This window comes from Mustela erminea, chromosome 10, assembly GCF_009829155.1.
Source record: "Mustela erminea isolate mMusErm1 chromosome 10, mMusErm1.Pri, whole genome shotgun sequence".
In the NCBI taxonomy this organism is placed as follows: Eukaryota; Metazoa; Chordata; class Mammalia; order Carnivora; family Mustelidae; genus Mustela; species Mustela erminea.
The window spans coordinates 50,855,063-50,875,122 of NC_045623.1; the positions used below are offsets into that span (position 1 = coordinate 50,855,063).

General features: G+C 37.0%; 1 protein-coding gene across 1 annotated transcript in view; it reads left to right on the forward strand.

Moving 5' to 3' along the window:
- Window positions 1-20,060, forward strand: part of NEGR1 (neuronal growth regulator 1) — an 851,338-nt gene that overhangs the window by 662,310 nt on the left and 168,968 nt on the right. Inside the window, exon 6 of the mRNA XM_032361613.1 lies at window positions 9,270-9,421. Coding sequence (XP_032217504.1) covers window positions 9,270-9,421 — 152 coding nt within the window. The remainder of the gene's footprint in view (window positions 1-9,269; window positions 9,422-20,060) is intronic.

The following is a 20,060-nucleotide window of genomic DNA, read 5'->3' on the forward strand; positions in this document are numbered from 1 at the left end:
CAGGCTCTGAACGCTCAGTGCTCAGTCTACTTCAGATTCTCTCTCCCTCTCCCTCTGCCCCTCCCACTCGTGCACTCTCTCTCTATCTCTCAAATAAATGAATGAGTCTTTTTTTTAAAGCAAAACAGGGAAAAATTAGTATTTATACATTTCAGTGATTGATTAGATACAAAGAAAGGACCACTTGAAGATAATTTTTTAAGTTTTCTAGCTCAGTAGTAAGGTGAATGGTGAAGTCATTAACTGAAGCTGGGAACAGAGAAAAAGAGATTTGGGAGAGATTGCACCGAGTTTGGTTTAGAACATACTGAAATCGAGGTGTTGATACTACAGACACAGTCCACCAATAGACAGCTAGGTTTTGGTTGTGTTCTTAAAATTCATAGCAGTATTTTCAGAATAAATATCTGATTTTATCACTTTTTACTTAAATCCTTTTAAGCATTCTTGAATGTTCCTACATGAATGTCCTAACATCACAGTGTGGCTTGGGAGGCCTTCATGTTCCTGCCTCTGTTTACCTCTCTGGTTATCTTGCCATCCTACCACCCCACAATAGGGTCGTAACTGTTCTAAAATATTCAGTTTACAAACTGTGGCATGATCTCTGTCTTTAAGGCCTTTTCATATATAGGCCGTTTTGCTTATAAGCCCCTTCCACACACATGCAACCATCCTGCTACCTTTGGCTGGCTGCCTTCCGCTAGTCCTTTAGTCTCAATTCACGTGTGACCTTCTCTCAGAAAACTACCCAGACCCCTTTTTACTTGGAAGGGCGTCTCTCCAAATGTACTCCTGTTGTTCTTACCTCTATCTGCACTTTTTAGATGATGTTCAGCTTGTTTACTGGTCTCTCTCCTAATCTGTAACCTCCCTGAGAGTGAGGGTTTTGCCCTGTTCGCCATTGTGTTCCTGGCATCTAACGTGGTGTTTCAAATACACTCTGTTGCAAGAGTGAGTTGTGGGCTTTTAATCCTGAAGAAACAGAGCCATTCTTATTTTCACACATTTTCACATCGAGAAGAGAATATTAGTACAAAATCATCCGTCACCTTAGATTGCAGGACATGGTAAACCCAGTATGTGATTGCGAAAAGAGGCTGGTTTCTGTTGCTCAGTTCTGACTTTTCGGGATATCTTTTTTGTGAATGTGATTTTTGCAAAATAGTTGTGTTGGTTTATTGTGGGATGAAATTTGACATTAAAATCATGGGCACATTGATATTAGAAAAGCCGTTCAAGCAGAGGGGAAAAAATCCAGTCGTAGGCCAGGTTGTCAGGGATACGAGACTCGCAGCAGTCAGGGGAGGATTGACACCTGCACTATAGCCTTTGTTTACTTGATGTAAAGTTAAAGGCAGTATCTTCCCCGTGTGAACCAAATTGTCACAAGTAAGGCAGCCCAAAGGTCTCTAATCTAAAATTATTAATTTCATTAAAATTGACAAAGTAAACAAGACATACATTTTAAATAGCCTAATAAAGTCTAAAATCATTAAAATGTCCTAATATATTATAATACATTAATTTATTCAAATGTGCAACTAAAGATAGATACCCCTTGGGGCTGAGACATTGATGCATGATATTCTTCGGTCTGTTCCTAGGAATAAATGATATCATATTGTATTCAAGCCTTAAGTACCAAGCAGCACAGTAAACCAATAGGTTGCTATAGCAGCATGTTCACATCAATTTTCATTTCTCTCTGGTATCTAAGAGTTCTTATTCCTCCTTCTTTTTACTTTTATTTTTTTTTCTCTACCCTGCACATCTGTGGAAAACCTAGATGAGGTTGATAATACACATGTAATTGAGACTGAATTTGGCACATCTTGAAATCATGATGCTATGATCTTTTCAGTCACTGTCGCAGATCTCTCCTTTAAAAATAATTTCCTGTATTTTCAATATTTAATATTTTGCTGCCATCTGAGAGGAAATGTATCTGTTCTGTCTAAGAAACAGACCCTATCATTGAACAATAATAACACCTATCATATTTCTAGTGCCTACTGCATTTGATGTGTGTGTGTGTGTGTGTGTGTGTGTAGATATTACATTGTATACATTTAAAAACCATTCTTATGTCAACACTTTGAGATTGGCTTCATTTTTTCCATTTTGCAGATGAAAAACTAAGCAAGACAAAAATGTAAAAGCAGAATTCATGCAGTCTAGCATACAATAACTACTTATCATACACCTATTAAGTTCCCAACATTGTGTTCCATGCTCAGAATACAATGTATAACAAAAATTAGGAAGCTTGTCTTAATGGAGCTACATGCTAATGGGGAATATGGACGGTAATCAAAAGTCATGCAAATATATGAAAATTTGCACCTGAAATTGTGTGCTAAAGAGAAGTTTTTAATTTGCTGGTGATTTGACCAACTCAGAAAGGACACAGTAACTCCATAGCATCACTAGGACTTGAACTTCAGAGCCAATTTTGAACTTACTTAAAATTATTGCATTCTTGGGGCGCCTGGGTGGCTCAGTGGGTTAAAGCCTCTACCTTTGGCTCAAGTCATGATCCCAGGGTCTTGGGATCAAGCCCTGGGTTTGGCTCTCTGCTCAGCAGGGGCCTGCTTCCCTTCCTCTCTCTCTGCCTGCCTCTCTGCCTACTTGTGATCTCTATCTGTCGAATAAATAAATAATATCTTTAAAAAAAATTACTGCATTCTTGCCACTCATCTATGTTATGTTTTATTTTGTTTTGTTTTCTGTCATCCTTGACTGTATTGCACATATACACTATGGAGAGAATTTACTACAACCCAAATATTTATTGAACCTAGGAGAAGAAAAAATAATAATCAATGCTGAAGGTATTTTTTGTGTGGCAGGTAGTTAGAGGAAGAAAGAGTCTTGGACCATTTCATACCTCTCATCTTGGGAATGTAAGTAGCCTGAAAGGGTGACTCCACTGGGAGCAAAAGGTAACTACTACAAGAGACTGATGGGCATAGTTAAGCCTCACACAGGTAGTTAAGAAACCTCTGGTCCAGGGAATCTGCAAAAACATAGCTGAACTAACCTTAATTATTTTTTTTTCTGTCCCATTAGATTCACCCCATGGGTTGGATCTGGCTTTCCTAGTACAGATACCACATATTACTTGGTGATTTGGCTCCACTTGTTCTATTCCATGTCTTGACTCAATTTTCTGAAATCACTCATGATTTCTGCCATGTCTTTCCAAACTCAAACACAATATCCTGGTTTCTACTTAATGATTTGAATACCAGTTGCTACTGGTATTCAAATGGGACAATACCAAGAGTCAGAAGATCTGGGTTTGAATGTTGGTTCTACCACTTACCAGATGATAGAAGATAAATTAACTTAATCTTTCTAAACTTCTTTTTTCTTTTCATCTGTAAAATGGGACTAGTAAAGCTTACCTCCTAAGGCTGCTATGAAGATTAGTTGACATACATTTGAAAATGCTAAAATGTTTTCTGAATGTCAGTTTCCCATACTCTTCACACCAAAATTTTTTTGTACAACATTGGAATTCTTTCATGTTAGATTACTTCAATAATAAATATGTTGAGAACAGCTAACATTTTCCACATACATAAGGCATTCCTGCTTACATTAAAAAGAGTAGAAATATGGCCATGATTCAGAGCCAAAATATACGTAAGCTAGAATTCTGTCATTGAGAGAGGCATTGAGATGTGTTGTGCAAGGACCAATATACCATCTCAGTGTCATTGTCACATTTTTGTTTTGTTTTTAAATTTTTTAATTTAATAATTTTCATCTTCACATTTTTAAGTGTAGCCAAGGTCCTTATATAGAACTATGTCTTACTTGTCTCCCCCCCACCCTTTGGTTCTTAACTCAGTGCCTTCAGCATGGGAGGTATTTAATCATCATTTGATGACCAAATAAAACTTCATTTCTATTAAGACCATATCACCTGTGACATTTTTACTATCAACCATGACTTTTTCTGAAGCTCTTCTTCTTGAGTTGTATCCTTGATTCATACCACTTCTTAGAAGTCAGAAGGCTGCAATCCATTGTTGGAAATAACATTCCTTTTCTTTGTATATATAATCCTTATGACTCAAGAACTACTTTCTGTCCCCTACTGTCTTCCATGCCTGCTATACTACCACCAAAAATCAATTAATATGATCATAATAATCTTATCCAGTTATATAACATGATACATTATTGTCATATTTTCTTATAACATGACATATTTCCTTGTATTCTAGTCTGATAAAAGATCTATTATCACTTGAGAACATCTCCCACTCCTGTTTCAATTTGTTTTAATATTTTAAATGTTGTTGTCTGATACACTTGTATATATTTCCTGTATTCACAGTGAAGTATTTCAGTGACTATTTGCACCTGAAATTTTTCTAGAATATTTATTGTTACTCCTAACCTGGAAAGGCAGATAGTAAATGGTAGTCCCAAAATGTGTCATGAGGCTCAATTTACATATAAAATGAATGAGGTCTGGTAGGGCTGTTCCATTTAACTTTGCAGTCTTAACACTCAGTGCTAGTGGCTTTGTGGTCAGTTTTGCTGTTGGATATTTCAGTGGACTCTTCTGTCTATCCTAGTTACTACCCGAGAGATGCTATGATTGTAAATTTCATGAACATTTCATGAGTCCGGTATATAAATATCCTTAGTTATTATGCTTTCTATGTGGTACTCCTTTCTAACTGACACTTGAAAATATAAGGGCCTCTTCTAATTCAGAACTAGTTATTTGGTCAGGCTGTGTTATTTATGAGTTACCTCATCATCGGCTGGCGGGACAGATAGCCTGCAGTTCACAGATTTATGAAGCATTAATAAAAGGCAGAAGGAAGAAGAGTGAGGGCAATGGTCTTCAGTATGTGTCTTTGTCCATCCAGGCTGCTATAACAAAATACCACGGATTAGGTGGCTTATAAACAACAGAGAGTTATTTCATACTTCTGGAAGCTAGAAGTCCAAGATCAGGGTGCAAGCATGGTCTGGAGAGGGTCCTCTTCTAGGTCACAGACATCTTACTGCATCTTTACAAGACAGAAGAGGCTATGGGAGGTCTCTGAACCTCTTATAAGGCACTAATCCCATTCATCATGGTTTCACTTTCATGATTTTTAAACATCTTGCAGAGGTCCCAGCCACTATTGCCATCATCTTTGGGGCTTAAGTTTTCAGCATATGAATTTGGGGAGGACACAAACATTCTGACCCAAGCAGTATGGAACAAACTACCATAGGTGTAGAGGGTATAGGACAACAAGCTCCACAGTAATGGAAGGATCTCATAGCCGTAGGATCCATTGAAAGGTAAAAATGCAAAAAATAAAAATGCTCAGAAATTTCTAAGCAAGTGCCAAATGCTGCTGATCTACTTCTGAGGAAGGAATACTGTATTTAACCACTAATCCAATAGAATTGTTTTCCTCTCTTTGGGGGAAAAGACTATATGAAAATGTCTCTTATTCTGTAATCTGAGTCAATACAAGAACAATTCTCCTAGAACTTGAAAAACTTAAGTATTTAGAGAAAGGAGAGAACTCCAAATAAGGCAGTATTCTGGATTTAGTTCTCTGGTTTTATCGCAAGGTATACTGTAAACTATTGCTTGAGTTGTCACTTTAAAATTTCACATCACTGATTTAAGGAAGTCTGGTTTCAAACAAGTCTGGGATAGATATGAGAAATTCAGTGGGGCAAGGGTCCTTCTGTTAATAGGCATGTTTGAAAGCTAACAAGAATTTTCTTTAACACAGAATAACAATTTAATTTTTCAAATATGATAGAAGTTGATAAAAATTATTCTTTTTACAGAAAATATAACTATATCCAACCATTTTGAAATAAAACTGTTTGATAAAGAAAAATATCAACTAAAGAGCACTTTTTTATTTGTTTTTAGTCAAAGATTGAAATTACATTAAAGACAGACATGATGGGACTTATAAGTGTGGTTCAAATTTCTATATCCGGTAACTAAAGGTAGAAGTATTCATCTTAACAGGGTCCCTATTGTGACTGACATAAACTTAGTTGTAAACACCTGTTTGATTGATTCTTCTCTTCAGCTTTGATCTCCTGAGGGGCCTCCAAAGATTTTCAAAGACATGTGTTACCCAGCCAAGTCCCTAATCACCTAAGCATAGGACTTATCTTTGTAACAATGGCAATTTTCAGAATTGATTTGAATAGGTGAGAAAACCCCTCACTCCATGTGCTCTCAGGATTCCTCCAGGAAAATCACAGAAATACACCTCCTGAGATATATACCATCTCAGAAGTCTTTCTGCCTCAAGATCAACTTTGGAAGGTCTATTTCAGCCATCTACTGGATAAAAATATGTTCTTAGAGTGTATTTGAGGAGTTGGCATTTCTAAAACTCCAAACTCTATAAGAAAAGACATTTTGGACTTCTCCAGTAATCTCAGAAAGGTAGCTTCCTCTAGAGGGAAGTACATCCCCCCAGGGAAGGTAACTTTTCCTATTTATAGGCCATCATCACCTGACAGGCTGAGGAGAGCAGCAGGAATTGCTAATGACGTGCCCCTCAATGAGGATGCACAAAGCAGCGCTGGCCAGAGACCAAGAATGGGTCTACACATACAGAGTGTGGACATGCTACATGATTTTGCAACATCTGGGGGCTTTGCCCTCTGACACACTGAAGGGCAGAGAATTAGAAGCCAGCTAGAAAGACAGCCTGAAGGAACATAAGCAAACAATCCCATCAAGTTACTGACTCAACCCCTTTGAGATTTTCTCCCTAGGGTCTAGCCAAATGAAGACCCTGACTAATTTCTTCTTAGTTCTTTAGCAGCAAAATGAATCTTAGTTTTGGTAAGTGGGGCACAATAAGGATTTAGTAGTCCAGGGAGTTGCTGAGTCCTCTGGAGAATGTGTCCCTAGCATAGACATAGGCAGATAGATTTGGGCCATAATGCCAAAGCTCTCTGGACAATGAAGCTGTGAATTTTTATACATAGCATATAGTAATTGGTTAAAAATAAAGTTATTAATGTGATACATGAAAATATACAATAATCATGATGATATTTTTGGCATAAATGTTGATAGATTTGCAATATAAGATAGGAGAGTTAAAAACTGCCATATCCTTGATATTTTATGCCCTATTTTCTTGTGTCAGAGTTGCAGATCATTAGGTTTATTGCTCAAGTTAAGGCTTTTCAATGTTTATTTAGCTCAGAGTTTTATTAATCTGATTAAAGTTTGAGTTTTGGATAAGTCAAATTCAGCTATTACATGAAATATAAGTAATCCCCAGGGTAATCAAGCATGGCTGCTTATTTTAATCTGCGTGTAGCTACAGTATATTTTATCTAAATTCAGATGCAAGTCACATAATGTAATGCAAAGGAGGTCAACCTAAACTCTCAGGAGAATGCCATTTATTAACATCTTCATGATTAAAGAAATATTTAGTACTAAAACCTGAACATATTAAGGAAAAATACCATGCCATTTGGGCTATGAACTTACATAGCCCACATTGAGATCAGCACATCTTTTCATCGTAAACTTTGGGATTAGTTAGGGAGATGTTATCGTCTGGTTGGCATCCTCATTATTTCAGAATTCATATTTAAAAAGAGAATTTCAGAATTCATATTTAGGAAGAGAATTTCTTGAGGGGCTTACCGGTCCCTGTGTTGTGGGGATGTCACCCAATACTGTTGATCTATGAACTTTTTGCCTTTTTGGTTTTTTTTAAGATTTTATTTGTGAGAGAGAGAGAAAGAGAGCAGGGGAGAGGGAGAAGCAGACTCCTCACTGAACAGGGACCCAACATGACCTGGGTCTCAATCCCAGGACCTGGAGATTACAACCAGAGCTGAAGGCAGACGCTTAACCAACTGAGCCACCTAGGCACCCCAAACTTTTTTTTTTTTTTTTTTTTAGTATTAAGTGCTTTGCGGGACTCAAATATAAAATAAAGTATGTCCATATGGCCCTACCTTTTGAGGAATTTAAACCAGTACAATTTATTTGGGTTGAAAAGACCTGTGTGCCTGGAAACTGCTACAGAATAGCAGAATGTGCAAGAATGTGACTTTGGTTTTAGAAATCTCACAATTTTGAGACAAACATGCACAGAGAGAAAGGAAAAGAGTCATTTAAGGAGCATTAGAGTAGGAAACATAAGACACAGATCAGAACTGAGTGAGGAGGGAAGGATCCGGCTGGCAGAGATACAAGGGGCTGATGACCATTGGATGCAGATCAGGAAAAGAGTGAACCAGAGTGGGCTTGGCAAGCCTTGAGAACAGTGGTGCTCTGCCAGCCTCTTGGAGAGTGAGACCTCTGCTGGTAAGCCTGGAGAAAGATTTTTGGGTAGTCAGGGTGGAATTGGGGAAAATAGAATCTTATACTGAGGCCCAGAAAGGTTAGAAGACTTTCCCAGCCACATCCCTAATATGTGGCCAAGATGAGAGTCAACTTGAAATGCTCTTCTCAATGCTAGACTGCTGCTTTTTCTCTAGGTTTAAAAGCAAGTCATCTGGGGCGCCTGGGTGGCTCAGTGGGTTAAGCCTCTGCCTTCAGCTCAGGTCATGATCCCAGGGTCCTGGGATCGAGCCCCGCATCGGGCTCTCTGCTCCGCGGTGGGCCTGCTTCCTCCCTCTCTCTCTCTGCTTGCCTCTTGGCCTACTTGTGATCTCTCTCTCTCTGTGTCAAATAAATAAATAAAACCTTTAAAAAAAAAAAAAAAAAAAAGCAAGTCATCTGTCTGGTTCGTACATGGCAGCAGCAAAGTGGTGTTGACCCTAGACTCAGAACCATCTTATCACAGTTGTGGGGTTAACTTTCATGGGAGTCATCTGATATCATCTGAGATGGCTTAGACGTATCCTAGCCAACTTTTTTAGAAACCGTCAGTTTGCATTTTTAGTAAAATCATTATATTTCATTTGCTTTACTCTTTCTCGACATTAACAGATGAGATGCTGTTGCTGTGATGTGTTTAGTTTTCTAAAATGCAAATCAATGTATGAATAGGACATGTGGAAATCGAAATTCAGTTTGTTGTAGAGCACAAATCCTCCCTTAGGAACAATCTACAGTTGTCAACCAGTTTCTCCTCCCTGATATCTACTAATGTAAGGAAAATATATGATCACATTATAAGCTAACACGAGTGTGGACAAAACTGTCTATGAGTTGCCATGACAACCCCAATAAAGATAAAACTAAAAATGGTATTCACAATGCATATTTACCTAGAGTTTATTTTGTCTTCTAGGCTTTTCAATGGCCAACAAGGAATCATTATTCAAAACTTTAGCACAAGATCCATTCTCACTGTTACCAATGTGACACAGGAGCATTTCGGCAACTATACTTGTGTGGCTGCCAACAAGCTGGGCACAACCAATGCGAGCCTGCCTCTCAACCGTAAGTAATACAGTGTTGCCAAAATGCTCCCGGTGGGGGGGGGCCTTGGTTCCAGTCCATCAGCAGAAATAAAACGTGAGAATGGTGTATGTTCATTTTAGAACTCAGCCTGATGTGACACATCCCTTACACAGAGGAAACTTGGCCCCTAAATGGTATGGGTGTTTGAGAATTTTTTGAATTCCTCTTGAAGTCCACATATGTTTAGAAAAGTGTTTTGGAGCTGAGAAAAGGGGAAAATTTCCAAAATGATAGGACCCACTGAAAAATGTCTTCTGACTGAAGATGGTTTGGTGGGCTTCTGTTTGTTTTGGTTTTGTTTTGTTTTGTTTTTAAAAATATATTATAGTGTCCTTAAGCATAGGTTAATTTCAGTTGAATTTACTTTTGGTTGGTTTTGTTTAGACATTCATCTTGGAATAGTGAAAATTTCACATGCCATATATAAAGTGAAAGAGTAAGTAAATGGTCATGGACAGAGTATTTTGTCCATACAGGTAATGCTTTTACTCAAAATTGTATTTGAAATACAACTTAAGGTTTTGCTTAAATAAATATTCTAGTATATCTTGGTTCCTAGTCCATTTCTAAGGACTAGAAATGAAAAAGAAAGAACAAACATGAGGATTGCTTGAATGGAGAGAAACCTAAGCTGATGTTTTTCTCCTACAATTACTTTTAGTGCTTTTCAAGAGCTGAATAAACAACACATTTTCAGAACCATTAGATATTCCTAATTTTCAAGTGGAGTATTTCTTAAAACATTCAAAGATTAGACAGAATATACTATCTTTTCAGTTCCACAGAATTATCTGAATCATTCTTATCTTTTGTAGTTAATATTTTTATAGTAAGCTGACATATATTTATGTTATCATCCTGTGATAATAAGCTGTCTCTGAAAAATGTGGATATTGTGTAATTCATCATAGACATGATCACTTCCATCTTGCAGAAGTGAGGATGGGATATATAATACTTCTGCTACTTAAAAATATACTGTAAAAACTATGATTTATGAACTTTGAATTACCACAGTTTAAGTACCTCTTTTATTAGTTAAAATATATTAGTTGTTAGTAGAAAATAATCATTTGAAAAGGATTTGCTTTATATACATATTAAAAACAACATATCACTTATTATTCTAGCTTAATATTACTTAATATTTCTTAATACCCACACTCTGAAAAACACTGCTTGCTATGCAATACCTATAGTATAATAAACTTCTTAAGTTTCTTCCATGAGGATGATTTTTCATGTAATTATGAATAATATAAATGATTAAAAATATTACAGAGCAGTGTGAAATCCCATTTATTGTAAATATTGATACTTCTTTGATATACCATTAATATTTTAAATGATTTAAATATTCAAGAAACTGAAAGAATAAATGAATTAAACAGGCAAAGTAAAGAAAAATTTAAGGCTTAATAGCACATTAACTTTTTGGTATTTGAATTTCTAAATCACATTCTGATTTTTGAAACTGAAACATTACTGAATGTGACAAATTAGGAACAAACGTCACTTATGTGTTTGTGGTGCTCTGGCAACTTTAATGCAACCATTTGGAAATAACTCACTGCTGAAAGGGCTTCTAAGCTTGGTGTCTTTAGAATGGACTCTGATCATCTCCCTTTCCCGGTTGGTTCCTGGATATAACAATGCTATGAACTACTAGCACAATTTGATTGATTTGTCAACAAAGACATAATATGCAAATCTTTTCTATAATTTTGAGCATAGCCCTGGAAATCTGAAGAAGCATCTATACATTCAGAACTCTTGTGTGACCTTATCTGAAGCTCTTACTGCACTATTTCTATTTTGTACAGTAATTATTTTTATATGCTTTTCATCTCTCTCCACCAAATTATGTTTGTTAAGAATATAGGATCAATGCCTGACTCATTATGTTATTTCTCATATCACCAAGCATGGTCTTGCTATCTAATAGGTAATCAATACATCTTTGGGGAGTAAATGAATTTGTTAAGCATTGAATAAGTGATTAAATGGCTAAGGAATAAATGAATTAATGAACTGGGTTTTAGATGTAAAACATGTATTTGTAATCTCTAAATATGCAAGACAACAGCAGGAAGATTACAAGTAACACTTATTGTGAGTTTAAGGTAGACCAGATACCATTCTAATCTCTCTATATGAATTTGTTCATTTAATTCTCATGTGATCCAAAGAGGTAAATTCTATAATTTCCTTCTTACAGATGAGGAGACTAAGATGAAGAGAGATTAAAAGTTTGGCCAAAGTCAAATGGTTAATAAATTAGAAAGCAAAACCCTGAATCCCTTACTGTCTTTCTCCAGAGCCCAAGATTTTAACTCTTACATTTCCCTGTCTCTTGCTATGAACATGAAAGCATCAACGGAGTGTAAGATAAATTGCATCATTTGAAATATACTCTTCCAAAGCTAAACCTGTATATAAACATATTTTTCCTTCTTGTGTTTTTTTATCAACTTCTCTTTAATAATTTAGGGTGCTATTCTTCAACATATAAAGCTTTTCTAAATCAAGTGTTTAGATGTAAACAACAAACACCAGATACCAAATTTAAGGATATGAAAGATGAATGGGCTCAATGTTTGACTGAAAACTTAAACAAAAATGAGACTCAGGGACATTTAAACACACATTTTTATGGCATTTAAAAAAAATTTCTTTTATTTTTTTTTCAGTCTTCCAAGATTCATTGTTTATGCAGCACACCCAGTGCTCCATGCAATACGTGCCCTCCGTAATACCCACCACCAGGCTTACCCAACCTCCAATCCCCTTCCCTCCAAAACCCTGTTTGTTTCTCAGATTCCACAGTCTCTCATGGATCATCTTCCCCTCCAATTTCCTCCAACTCACTTCTCTCCAACTCTCAATGTTCTCCTTGTTATTCCTTATGCTCTACAAGGAAGTGAAACCATATGATAGTTGACTCTTATCTCACTTATCTCACTCAGCATAATCTCCTCCAGTCCTGTCCATGTTGATACAAAAGTTGGGTATTCATTATGGAGGCATAATACTCCATTGTATATATGAACCATATCTTCTTTATCTATTCATCCGTTGAAGAGCATTTTTGCTCTTTCCACAGTTTGGTGACTGTCGTCATTGCTGCTATGAACATTGGGGTACAGATGGCCTTCCCTTTCACTACATCTATATCTTTGTGGTAAATAACCAGTAGTGCAATCACAGGGTCATAGGGTAGCTCTGTGTTTTTTTTTTTGTTTTTTTTTTTTTTTTTGAGGAATCTCCACACTGTTTTCCAAAGTGGCTGCACCAACTTGCATTCCCAACAACAGTATAAGAGGGTTCCCCCTTCTCTACATCCTCTCCAACACTTGTTGTTTACTGTCTTGTTAGTTTTAGCCGTTCTAACTGGTGTAAGGTGGTATCTCAATGTGGTTTTGATTTGAATCTCCCTAATGGCTAATGATGATGAACATTTTTTCAGGAGTCTTTTGGCCATTTGTATGTCTTCTTTGGAGAACTGTCTGTTCATGCCTTCTGCCCATTTTTTGACATTTAAGTTTGAGGAGTTGTTTATAGATCTTGGATGTCAGCCCTTTATCTGTAGTGTCATTTGTGAATATCTTCTCCCATTCTGTGGGTTGCCTCTTTGTTTTGACTGTTTACTTTGCTGTGCAGAAGTTTTGATCCTGTGGAAGTCCCAAAAGTTCATTTTCACTTTAGTTTCCTTTGCCTTTGGAGACTTTTCTCTTTGGATGATATAGTTATCCAACATAGGCATTGTGAATCTACAAACTATATTATGGGGAAAGACAGTTTTCTTGAAGTCCACATGATGTTAGCTGGAAATTACACTGTGTCACTTGAGAAGAGCTTTTACTTCACAAGGTCTGTGAATGGAAGAATTTTCAACTTCTAAACTGATCCAAGATGAAGCCAGTTGTATGCTGACCTAGTATTGGACTATGACCAGCTGTTAAAAATCTATTGCTGAAGATCAGCTCTTCCTATAGTTAAGGGACTATGTAAAGAAAGAGACTCCAAAAATTCTGTCACTTGTGTACATGGTGATATTTGGAACATTCCATGAATAAGAAAATGTCTATGTTTTCATGGTTTGTATCCCTGATAATTCATACACTCAAAGACAGGGTTATCAGAAATGTGCATCACCTAGTATAGTGTTTATACATAGCAAACACTCAAACTGATTGAGAATAGCTTTCCAACAAAGCATTAGCCACTCAGAATCAGCTCCCTAGCCATAAGTACTTAGGATTAATCTTGGACTGAGGCAGTCTACTCCTGGTTTGTAAGAACCTGCATTTCCTAGATCACCAAGAAGACAGAAGGCAAGAAGCAATAATTTAGAGCTTTGCTATAACTACAACCATTTAAAAAAAAAAAAAAAAAAAGCAACATTCTTTGGGGTGTGTGTGTGTGTGTGTGTGTGTGTGTGTGTGTTTCACATAAAATGAGTCAAGCAGGCCTGGGTTTGAATCCCAGTTTTACTACATATCAGTTATGTGTGACTTTGAGTAAGCAAATGCTGCAAAGCCTTGGTTAATTCATTGATAAGATGAGGGCACTACCAGCTCCCATCTATAGGATAAAAATTAAATGGGATGATGCAGGTAAAGCATTTATCATCAGCCTGGAACAAAGTAAACAATAAATGTTATCCATTTTAATTATATTATATCCCCTAAGAGCACTCAGTTCACAAAGCAATATATAGATGGCTAACTTTATTTGTTGACCCAGTGCCCAACACTTTACTAGGATTTAGATGGTAAACTGTCCCTGGCAAGCCAGGGAGAAGGTATGCAAATCTGAAATAATGTCCCAACTCTAGCTTGTAACTTAACCTCATCCTTAGTCAGTGCAGGGACCAGTCTTTGTGGCACTGATTCTAGATTAAATGTGATGTTTGCTGCATAGAAGTTCAGACATTTAGGAGATTCAAAAAGTAAAGGCAAAACTAAAACAATTGTATTTTCAGGATTAAATAATTTATTCAATAGCAACAACCTTCATTCATTATATATATATATTATATAATATATATATTGCCTACAATGTTCATATATATGTATATATGTGTGTATATATATGTATATACACATGTGTATGTATATACATACATATATATATGTATATGTATGTGTGTGTGTGTGTACACACACACACACAGAAAAGAAAAGAATTAAGGATCTGGAAACCGATCTTTAGAGAGTTCCCTCAGATGAATGAGAGGAGAGGAATAAGAAAGACATCTGTAATGCAGTTCAGGAATGGTAGCATACCAGGGCAGAGAAGAGGCTCTGAATCTGGTCTTGAGGGCCATGAAAGGACTGTCATCCAGGTTAGGTAATATCACTTTGAGAATTATAACTAAGCTATAACTCAGAATTTCATTTTCGCTACCATTGTATCATTTTCAAAGACAGACATTTGAAGAGTTCATTCAAGAACAATCATGACCACAGTGGCACAAATGAGATAATGATCAACTCAGTCTTAGTGACTGAGGGAGAACTGTAGAGATGTCCCACGAACAAAGGATATGGTAGGATTGAGTCTGGGTGTGAAATGGTTACAGGGCTGGGAGTGGGAATATTCTAATATGAACCAGCCATTCTAAAGACACGGCAGTGTGAAACAGTCTGATACATTTGAAGACATGGTAGTATCTTTATAGGGTAAGAGTAAAAAGTGGGAGAAGAGAGTACTGAGGGAGGACTGGACATCATCTCTCAGTGGAATTAGAAATATGTAGAATTTGGACAGGAAGGGCTGCAAATGAGCTCGGACTTTATCCTTCTGGTTTTGAAGAGCCACTGAAGGATTTTCAATAAAGGAAGGACATGAGCAGATTTCCTTTCTGAAAGACATTCTTAGGTAATGTGAGGGCTAAAACCAAGTATTACATTTAAAAGAAGATAATTCCACATAAAGAGGGGCAGAGGTGAGAGAGTGGAGAGAAATTAAGAGAGTTAATGACCAAATGTGGAGAGAATAAGAAGGGAACTGTAGGAGTCCAGGTAATTCCTAACATTTAGTAGGGTAAGAATAATCAAGATAGAACATGAGAAGAGGATTAGCATTTTCAGATTTGGGGAGTAGGGAGAGATTGAAAGAAGAAAGCGACTTTAATTTTAGAGGTTGAAAGAAGAAAAGTGCCTCAACTAGAGGCAATGTTCAGTAGGTACCTGGATGTAAAGTCCAGAATGGAGATACAATTTGGAAATTATCAGAATAGAGGTGGTCATTTCAGTCATGTATAGCAAAAAGCTGAGGAAGGACCAACATCCAAGTAAAATCAGCATTGAGGAATGAGCAGTTGAGTTTAACCATCCTGTAGAAGCTCATGGATTCAGTGTGGAGAGATGCGAGAGGAAGATCAATGTCATGGATACTCCTTCAAGAAGAGGGATGTTCAGCAGTGTCCTGTGCTACAGCAGATCAGAAAATTCTGAAAACTAACCACTGAAAGGAATCACACAGGCTGATGATCTGCCTTGGCACTTTAGCGGCTGGTCTGAATTGGGCTTGCTTTATGATTAATAGGTCTGGTGGCTATGTGTATCTCACCCCCTCCCCGACCAGCAGTGGCAAAGAAGCAGTACATCAGTTTTTGGTGAATCATCCTTCCCATGATTCTTGTTCTTCTGCAAACCTCCTTCATTTTCAGTTTGTGAGCCTCTTTTCTTGCATTTTTCTTCAGTCCCAGAGAAACAAGAAGGGACTAATTTAAAATGAGGTCACCTTAAACCCCTTTGCCTTCCATAGCCTGTAGGCTTTAGACTATAATAGTAAGAGGACTCTAATTTTTTTTTTTTAAGATTTTATTTTTTTATTTGACAGACAGAGATCACAAGCAGGCAGAGAGGCAGGCAGAGAGAGAGAGAGGAGGAAACAGGTTTCCTGCTGAGCAGAGAGCCCAATGTGGGGCTCGATGTGGGGCTCGATCCCAGGACCCTGGGATCATGACCTGAGCCGAAAGCAGAGGCTTTAACCCACTGAGCCACCCAGGTGCCCCAAGAGGACTCTAATTCTAAGCAGAGATGTTAGTGACTTCATCAGTAGAATTACTTTAGGTAAGGAATATATAATTTCTCAAGTTAGGGGAAAGCAAAATTTATGTTAGGAAAACTATGGGAAACCTAGTATACAATGAATCCCTCCCCTTGTAGGTTATCTGTCCAGAAATTCCTGAAATATAGCCTGCATTGAAAATGTGTGTGTGTGTGTGTGTGTGTGTGTGTGTGTGTGTGTGTGTGTGTAAAAGATAGAGAGAGAAAAATATCTGCAGATCAGTAGAGACCAGCCTCAGGGAAGAAGTGCTTTAACAAAATTAATAATAGATGACAGCATGCCAACTATTCATAGCAAAATTCCTTATTAAGTAAAAAAAAAATTGGGGATTCAGAATTTTGGGGGATTTTATATTATTTTTCAGTTGTGTTTCTCATTTCCTGAACATGAGCAACTGAAAGAGATGATTCCTTTAAGTCTTCCCCTTAAAGAATGTGAACCGAATGATCTCATCCTGCCATCTACGGATCCAATTCATCAAATTTGCATCATTATTTGATTGTAATTCAGTAACCAATAGAAGTCATTTCTATAGATAAACTATGTTGTATATGCTTTGTTTCTCACCTTCTCAAAAAAAAAAAAAGATGTTCATATAAGACACAAAGAATCACAATCTAAAGCTAAATAAGGAAAGAGAATTAGTTAAGAAGGAAAAAATCTTAGCCATATAAAGAAAGTGCTTAAAAATCACATAGCTTTGGTTTAATACACATTTCTCTTGAGATCTAATATATGAAAATATCTGGGACAAGTCAAGTTTTAATATTAGTAGAGTCCTTGCATATAGACTTATATAGATAACAATAATACTGCTCCATTGTGTGGGTGCCAAATTCCTCTTTCTTGTGTTTCCAAAAGTGGGGAGTCAAACCTCTTGCTAAAATATAGGTCCTAATGATGTGATAAGGACTTCTTTTCGTGTGTGTGTGTGTGTGTGTGTGTGTGTGTGTGTATGTGCACACACATGCATTTATTCAAATAATAAAGCATTTGCCTCAGAAATATTACACATACAATATTCAAAGGACTCACCCAAACTTTGTCTTTTCCCTGCCTTAGCAACCCTGTGGAGACAATAATGAAGTTCCAATTTCAAATGTTTTATACAATCAATGCTATTTAAGTTTCTGGAAAATCTCCTTTCATGTTAGAGGATATTTCTTCCCAGTCTGTTTAATTTGATGGACACCTTCTTTTTGAGATTAAAAAAAAAAAAAAAGTCAATAGCTGGTATCCAAAAGGAAAATGGAAGAGGCTATTGAAGAAAGTAAGAATGTGGCTGGCATAACAGTTTTTCCTTGTTTAGATCCGACTGAGGCAGGCAAACGTTATTTTTTGACTGATTTGTTGAATATGGAGCCAGCTGTGCCCTTGCAAGTAATATTTCAGCTCTCTGCTTGCTTCAAATGTCCCCACATGCCAGTAAGCAACTGTATGGGCTCTCTGTTACTTTTGTGTATTATAATGAACCCTGATTCCATGTGAAAGGTGGTACCACAAATTTGAATGATTCATATTTTAGATTGAAATTGATCTCCCCTCCTGGAGCTTAAAAGAGATAGGAATTTCATTTTGGTTGAAAGAGGCAGTAATAAATTTAGACTTGGTGATTATTGAAGACAGTGTGCTACGTGAGCCAACTAGCTTTATCCTCACAGCTTTAAGATGTTAATGGAAAGCCTTCCCTGGATGTTCTGGAAATAAATATTTGACAAAAATTAGGTTTGCAGTTGTAGCTGGACTTTGATATCAAAGCTACATCAACACACTGAATGGCACTCGGCTAAACTGAAATACACACATACATAATAGTCACACACATAATGGAAGTATACAAATTTGCTGAAAGGCAGTATGAGGGAAGCAAGAAGATCTTTTCCTCCCTGACCTTATTCCTAGAAGCCTTGTGTGTTCTCAAGAAGCTAGACACAAAATAGGCATTCGGTGCCTTCCATGAGAGACAATACCCAATAGGTTGGAACTGGTGGAGCTCCAGTTCACCAAGTCCCCACTAGTAAGAGCCAAACACAGATGCTAACAGTGCCTTAGTTAGCCATGTCAAATGGCAGAACTTTAAACCTAGAGTAGTCTCAGCTTTACCTACTTCGTTTTTCACCAACTTTTTAAAGCAGTGGATTCCTTTCTTTCCCCAAATAAAACCTGATGCAAGCCCTTGGTATAGAACAAAGATAAAACTGGAGTTCATTGTTGATTTGGAGGTAAATGTGGAAAATCCTGTCTTTTTCCTCCATATCACACTGCACAGTGACCCAGAGGCCTTTTTCCCTCCATATCACATTGGAATGTGGAAAATCCTGTCTTTTTCCTCCATATCACACTGCACAGTGACCCTGAGGCCCATCAAAAAGCCACAGAGTTGCACGAGATTCGGTTTGAAAACTTTCGGTCTAGACCAGTTCTTTCACTTTATAGGTGAGGGAGCTCAAAGTTGTATATTGTCAGAGCAGACAACCCTACAATTCCTACTCTTGTTCCAATGCTCTTTCTGCTACACACGCCAAGTACCGAATATTCGAAAGCAAATTGATCTGAGTCAAAGCCATACATAGTTCCCTATTTGGGATGTCGCACGTTATTCTCACAATCCCCATCTTTAAACTTCAGTTGTCTCATCTATAAAATAGGGGAAATAACTTAGTTTTATCTGGTTCTGGTGAAGATCAAATGATGCACGGTATGTAAAATAGCTAATATGGTATTAAACGTCAGTTTCCTTTTCTTTCTTTCCTGGTATGGATGATCCGAACATTGAAGGATAACCAGTGAAGCTTAGTCTCTGTAACCCCAGTAACTGTATAACTTTATCTCACTGGGTATTCGAGGACAGCGCTGGTTCTTTAATTCATTTACTCATGTACTCATGTATATCGCTATGATACTGTCTCTTTTATTAGAATTATTAATTAAATCAGCCATGCACATAAACATTCACTTGTAATGATGAAAAGAAAAAAAAGGTGGTCAGGTTGATAGAGAGGGTTGTACAAGATTAATTACTCTACTGATGTGTTTCTCTCAGGTTAAGAGGCAATTTGACAGCTGCATCCTCAAGCTACTGAAGCTATGCATATATCCCCATGGTTGACAAAGGGTCAGTAAATGCCAAGGGGAGAACGCAGCTTTGGCATTTGCTGTTGTCATTGATCAGCATTGAAATGTAGCAGGTTTTGGGAATTAGGTACCAAAAAGATACTGAGAAATCAAAAGGAGTTTCAAAATTAACCGTAAAATTTTATTAGGGATCATAGCCTAAGAGACAGGCAATTTAGGTTCTTGCCTTTACTCGGAGAAGTCCTTAAGTAAACCACTTCTCTGGCCTCAGTTTCCTCATCTATAAAATGAAGAGATAAAATATACTCAAATTCTCTTTCAGCTATCATACTTTAAGATTCTAAAAAAAAATCTATGTGCGTTTAAAAGAAATGGTATTTATGTATTAGTTGTTATTAAAAACAGTTACACTTACTCCTTAACAAAGTAGAAACGCTGCCAATATTTTCCCCTTCCGTACATT